This window comes from Sphaeroforma arctica, assembly GCF_001186125.1.
Source record: "Sphaeroforma arctica JP610 unplaced genomic scaffold supercont1.854, whole genome shotgun sequence".
In the NCBI taxonomy this organism is placed as follows: domain Eukaryota; class Ichthyosporea; order Ichthyophonida; genus Sphaeroforma; species Sphaeroforma arctica.
In genome coordinates, this window is record NW_014039704.1 from 1 (window position 1) to 7,201 (window position 7,201).

At 40.9% G+C, this 7,201-nt stretch overlaps 1 protein-coding gene across 1 annotated transcript; it reads right to left on the reverse strand.

Moving 5' to 3' along the window:
• Positions 1 to 210: 210 nt before the first annotated feature.
• Positions 211 to 1,154, reverse strand: SARC_08928 (hypothetical protein; the record flags this gene model as incomplete). The annotated part of the gene is made up of 1 exon (XM_014297072.1): positions 211 to 1,154. The coding sequence occupies exon 1, from the start codon at positions 928 to 930 to the stop codon at positions 211 to 213; it is 720 nt and encodes a 239-aa protein (XP_014152547.1). The 5' UTR covers positions 931 to 1,154.
• Positions 1,155 to 7,201: the final 6,047 nt, after the last annotated feature.

A 7,201-nucleotide genomic window follows, 5' to 3' on the forward strand; every position in this document is an offset into this window, starting at 1 on the left:
GTGTGTGTGTGTGTGTGTATGGTCGTGTGTGTGTGTGTGTGTGTGTGTGTATGTATATGGATATATATACATGCGTAAGTGCATATGTTTCCATTTTTGTGTATACGTATACACACGTGTATAAAAAAATCAAGCTCATATAACGACACAGAGCTCACGCACACACGTTAGCGCGCAATATTAAGTATATATTGGCAAATCGGAAAACAATTACATGCGAACGTCATATGCGCATACCTTACACACCACAGCGTACTCATCTTCGACGTAATCGTACGTCAAAGGCTTCGGCGATGGTGCTACCGTACTCGTACTCAATACCTGACCCAGAGGTATAGGTATTGCACTTCCATTACTCGCACCCGTCGCACTCGATTGCACTCCAACCGTCGTACTCGATATTTTTACTTCATCCGTGGCGCTTTGTTGCGCTACTACCGTCTGTGCTACCGTACTTGTTTGCGTAGCTGTTTGTTCTTGCGCTACTGAAATCGCTACTATCGTCTGTGGTACCGTGCTTGTTTGCGTAGTTGTTTGTTCTTGCTCTACTACTGACAGTGTATCAACTCGCTCGACGACGATACTTTGAGTAGTCGATCCTTGTACAGTGGCGAACGGCGTAAATTGTGAAGGTGCTGCATCTTCCGATCTCCTCTGCCGAAGAGGGTGTTCTACATTTGCATCTAAACCATGCACTTGCTTATGATGTTGGGGAGCAATCCCCGCACTCACAGGCGCGATGCCAGCTAGGTTGATGAAGATAAAAATACACAGAACATACTCTACTAGGCTGAAAGACCTCATTGATATATGCACTCGTGAGCTATGAGTGCGCGTGAGTTCACCGCATTGCGCGTGGGAAGAAATTTGCCTTGAAGAAGTCGCTAACGATTTACAAAGGAGTTTTGTGTCAGACGTACCTATACACATGCTATATTCGATGAAGCTGCCATATGGTCAGCTCTTGTTCTATCCGTATTAATACAAAAAGTGAACGTGTATCTACAAAATTGCCGTGGTGACCGTACCGATTGAAATATATACAACCTTCCAAATTGATAATTGCAGCAGTGTTATGATCTATGCTTGTTGTATTCCGTTTGCATAGGCTACCAGTGGTCAGATTTCTATTACACAGTATGTGCATATGTCACCTCTCTCTTTGCTCTACAGGCTATCGAAATATACATATACATATCACCCTCACAATATCACATCCACAATAGATAAACTAATTTTTTTTTGAAAATACGTCAAATCAATCTCACAATATTTAGAAGCCCCTTAAGACAGTCGACGGGAGTCCGATGAGTCGCCGGCCAGTGACAAATTCAGTCTTCAGGGGGTTTTTATGCTGTAAACCATGGTGATAGAAGTTAAACCTGCGTTTTTTGGACCCTTGTCAATATTTGAGATGGCTGATGAACACTCATCAAGAAGTAGACAGACAGACAGACAGACACCCACCCCCAGTCCACCACAAGAAGCTTTTAATGAATCAATGATATTCACCATGGGCGTGAACTATGGAGCTTTATATTATTACCCAAAAACCTGGAAAAAAAATTGAAACAAAAACATTATATCCAAAAAAGAAACATACGCAAACTGAGTAAATAATTTATATGCTCATTCTTTGTGGCTATCTATTCGAGCTCGCTCTGAAAAGTTAGAGTCGTGCGTGAAAGTTTAAAAAAAACTGACCATTTATTGGAATTCGGAACAGGAAAAATCTAAAATTTCACGCGCACAAAGTAAAATATTCTTCTGGCAAACCGGAAAGGCGTAAACCCGAAAGGACGGAAGCCCGAACTTTCGAAGCCAAAACCCTCTGCGATTCTGCAGTCTGCGACTCTGCGTGCGACTTTATTTCATTATTTAGCAATTTTTAGATTGTAAATATGTATGTGTATATGAGTATATCAGAGTATGTAATAAAATACTATTTTTTTAGTATTTATTTTATAATTTTTTAAATTTGGCTTTTTGGTTTTGGTTTCTGTTTTTGTTCTTCGTTATGTTTTAGATAAAGTTTTAAAAAAAAACATCTAGATTCTAGAACCCACAGTGAGCAACAGCATTACGTTGTGGTGGTACAACGAATAGACATATAAAGCTTAACGTAAACGTATATTCGATCTAATGCTTTTTTTAAAGAAAATTACGTTCTCATAAAAAGTTGTACAGGACCGGTTTTAGCCTATTAACACTGGACCTCTGGCGGCCTGGCCCCTGCCCCATCAATTTCGGGTGGCGCCTCGGCCTGCATATATATATTTTTTAAGTTCAACCCGTTTTTTAAAAACGTAAACTCGTATAGTCTGATTGGCTCGCTGTTGATGCATTTGGTGGCTTGCAATTATCTGTAGACAAGCAGTAACCGATCGAATTCGATACAAACCCCTCACCACGATGCTCGCAATTATCTATAGACCAGCAGTAACCGATCGAATTCGATCCAAACCCCTCACCACGATGCACACCACAAAAGGCATGCATATTACGGTCGCAACCAGTATATTTGTGAGCACCTGATGTCGGTTGCGTGATCGTGCACCCTTGCACGCAACAGCGACATAAGCTAGAAGTATCCTCCATGAAGAAGAAGTAAGTCATGGTGGCGCGTATTCACTGTGTGTAGAGTGTAGACTACACATATGTACATATACAATACTTTTGTATGAAGTCTCACTGAGATTGTACCCGTGGCCGACCCATAGGAAGTATTGATGATGAGTATAATTTTAAACCGAGAGCTAATTTAAAAATTAGTTCCAGACTTCCAGGGCCCCATAAAGGGGCCAGCTCTGGGGGTCGGCCCAAATGAAAAGTGGACATATATAGAGGTAGACACTTCAAGAGGTAGACATATAAAGAGGTATGACTGTAATGGCCTATGAAAGGCATACTGGCACAGTGTTTGCTTGTTGTTGTTTTTTAAATTATGGACCAACAATGGAACAAACAGGTGTAGCCGTTATTTATTTATAGTCAAGACCTGGGGCTGGAGGAGTTAAATAGAGGACACAAGTACTCAAGGCACGGTCAGCTTTTTTTTTTCCTTGACAGTGGTTTTGTTTTTACAAAATATACTATTTACGTTTTGCCGTAAATAACGAGCCAAATAAAGTTGTGACGTAAATATTGACAACTCTACAATCTACTGGCGAGGATGCTTTTTCAATGACCAAAAATCAAAATCCTATTGGCCTTCGGACCATGTATATGTCTTTCAGCATTAAAAAAAACCAGCAAACAACAAATACAAAAATATATACTGCGTTGTGTAAATATTCTGTTTGCAATATAGCTGTAATTTACTATACGTTAGTTTGCATATAGGTGAGAATAAAGATGGAAAAATCTGCACGCACGGCTGGCGGTAATATCATCAAGGGCCTCAATAAAGAGGGTTCGGGGGGTGCGCACAACAAAGGCAAGAGAAGGCGTCAATTAACAGCTAAGAAGAAAAGCAGGAACCGATCGATAGTGTGTTCGAGAAGACTTCAAAATCAGCAACAGTGGAAGAGGATGTGAATAGGCTTATTGCTAATGTAGAGAGTAGTACCACTACAAAAGCGCATGATACACACGCACAATGGACTAACTCCTCCCAAAATTCTAAGATCCTGCCTACATGTGTACCACATGCATGCACATATACGGATGGAGACGAAATTGAACAAATTTCCACTCGTATACACAACCATGACATACATGTAACCACCCAATAACAATACGCAAACTGTACCGATTTTAATAAGACCAACGAGCGAACCAAAAGGTGTTGATGTGGTAAACCCCACTTCAATAGCAAATACTGTTACGAATAGCAACTTGACTGTAACTGATGTAGATATAGAAAGTAACAGACATAGCTGCACTAACCACTGGCACAATAGATATGAATACCCAAGACAACACAAACCGAGCCCAAGCAATATTTGAACACTCTGTACGCGGTCGACTGTTACTGCAGTAGTAGAACATCAGGAGGCAGCTGTACTTCAGCCACCAATGCCAGCAGACACACCAGGTAACAAATATCTTAGCCCCGGGACAGCACACTGCATTCATTACCCCAAACGGCTCTGCCTGCAAATAGTGGCAGACTACAGTCAATACCTTATGAATTCACTGACGATGACGACGCAATAACATGGTGGAGTATGCGGGCGCAACGATTAACAGCATTAGAATCATGTCTTCTTGCGATTATAATCTCTGTAGTCGGAATACGACTTGTGCCTATATTAAGCGCACTAGAACCATCGGGGTTATTTACCTCGTACGTTCCACTTTTAGTGTCTGCTACAGAGATTACATATGGACCTATCCATTTAAATGTTAATACAGTAGCATCGGAATTACGTTGACGAATGTTAACTCTGTCACCAACCTGATACTCAGCTATCTTCTTGGTAGTGTTCCAACGCTTTTTCCTTTTTAATACGGCTTTATTGCATATTTCTCGCAAACAAGGATATACAACGTTATAAATACGTCGTACCTTCTCTAACCAAGGTAACTCATGGTGATCAGATTCGTCCTTGTTAAAGGGGATTTGTAACGCACTATATCTGCCACGAAAATAGTGAGCAGGTGTAGTTCCTGTAACCGAATCAGCACACTCGTTCATCTGTGTTTGTACCCACTTAAGGTGGTACGGCCAATCATCTGTATCATCCGTTAATGCAGTACGCAAGAAGAACTTATATCTTCTATAGCGTGTTTCATTCGCGCCTTGCGTTTGCGGCTTATATGGCACACCTATCTTATGGCATATGCCTGATACAAGTACTAGCGATTCCATAACGTCATCGCAGAAATTACTACCGTTACCAGTGCACATAATACCCGGCCACCCGTGGTCAACAAAGACTTGGAAATATCATTCTGCCACGGTCTGCGTATTCTTATCCTTTAATGGATATAGCAAGTTAAACCGTGACGCCACATCAAAGAAGTGGCATACGTAACTGTCGCCTGTGTGCTCGGACGTGGGCAGGTCAACCAGATCAATTATGACCCTGCGCCATGGAACATCTTCAGTCACACTCTTAAGCGGTGCGCACTCATAGCGCTTGATCTGATTGAGATCACAGTCTGTACATGACTGATATACTCTGTCAACTAAAGTTGCCAGCTTAGGGTGCGCGATCCCATTTCGCTTAGCTCCTTTAAGTGCGTCTACTACGTTCTGGTGCTTCAGCTTATGATTTTGCGTCAGCCAAGCAAGAATGTTTTTATCATTCTGCTCCTCCAGAATAAAGGTAGGGTATTGAGAATCCACTTGCGTGGTCTCTAAGTCTGTAGTGTTTCCAGACGCCTGTCCTGCTTTTGCATGAGTGTCATAAGTGCGCTCATGTGCGTTAGATACACCTGACTTATTAAATAGTCGCATTATATGTGTATACGCTTCAGGATTGTCTTTCATTAACTCCTTTAGAAATAGGGTTGAAAGACCTCGGGCTTGGACTTTATGTTCTAAACAGAGTCTTAGCTAGAGACTGACGCTTCTTAACAGTAGTGTCATTAGTAGATTGTATTTCTTGTCCACCGACTTCAAGTGCTGTGTTGCCTTTGAACTACTTAACGTTCAATTGGGTAGAGAGTGGAAATTCTTTGACCTTGTTAAGGAAGGGCTCAGAAGAGGTCCATTTGGTTGTTCCAATGGGACCTATACGACATATTATAGTATGTCTCCAGGGCGTCTTCTGAACAGCTCGGGTACCCTGATATAGGAAAGTATCTACTTCCCTATCTAAATATATTGGCTCGCATTGTATCATGCCTATTAATTTACTGAGCCATGAATCTTTACTCCGTGATGGGCAGCACAACGTAATGGTAGTTTTATGTATATAAAAATATATTTAATAGCTGGGCAATTAACTGCCATGGTGGATTAGCCCACGCATTATGTTTGGAGAGGTCTATTTGAAAGGTGTCTCCCACAGGATGATTTAAAGTCCTGCAGTTCGATAGTTGTGCATTATGATGTGTCGCAAACATATCTATGGTATGTGGCCCAAATATATTTTGAGCCAGTTCAAACCACCTGGGATTACATTTCCAGTCAGTGGCTAGTAGCCACGAAGCGAGATAACATATCCGGTAAATGCTTATGTATTCCTGGCATATGTTTTACATTAAAATGAAACTTTGATATTGTATCATGCCAGCGACTCAGTAATTGTGAGTCGGGCTTCATCTCTTTCATATATTGAAGAGATTTCTGATCACACATCAGTGTAATTAGCCGGGCCTCCACATTAGACTATATGTATAAACGTACTCTTAAGCAGTACGCAAATTATAAACGTACTCTTAATAGTACGAGGAACTTAAGTTTCCTAAATGTGCTCTTAATAGCACGAGGAACTTAAGTTTCCTAAATTGGTTTTTAATGGTTTTATTAACTAAACCTTTTCCATTTAACATATCAGATATTTGGATGAGGCCATTAAAAGGCCTCAGTAAAATACCAAACATAAAAGAGTTGGTCTAGTTCTATTAATAGAGCTTTATTTACTTTCCAATTTTATTTATATCTGAATACTTCGGTAGCGAGATGGCTCAACCGAATATAGGTTTCTAGGGACTATTAACGTTACCTAGTTGATCCTCTGATAAGCCAACCAGATGTGCCAGTCTGATGAAGGCTAAGTCGGTAATTCTTGATAGTGGCAAGTTATTGGTTAAGACAATAACTAAAGACGTCAAGAGTATTTTTATTTATTTTATTTTTTCTAAAGATAGGATTTCATGAGTCTATCGGATTCGCCCCAGAATAGAGCGACAACGAAACACTAAATAAAATCCCTTCGGCGGAAACAGTACTGAGAGGATTATATATAGGGATAATTTTATTTTTTTTCAAAAATGGCAAGTATGTATGATACAATGTATGAACATATGGAATGGCTCCCATAGTCGCTGTAGTGGTTCAGGAAAGATTGATGGGAAGAAGTGGTCAGTAAATTCCCGTTTGAAGCTTGGGCCAAGTGAGTCGACAATGGAAGATGTGTGCTGAGTCAATTCGGGCCGGTGTTGACAAAATACTGTTACTATCGAATGTTTCATATATTCGCTTGCTGACCTACTAAGTAGAGTACCCACCTCTGTGGTACGGATCGGGTCTGCGCCGTGTAGTGCCGCGGAATGGGTTAGTGCAGAGTACGAAATACCGAGAAGGACC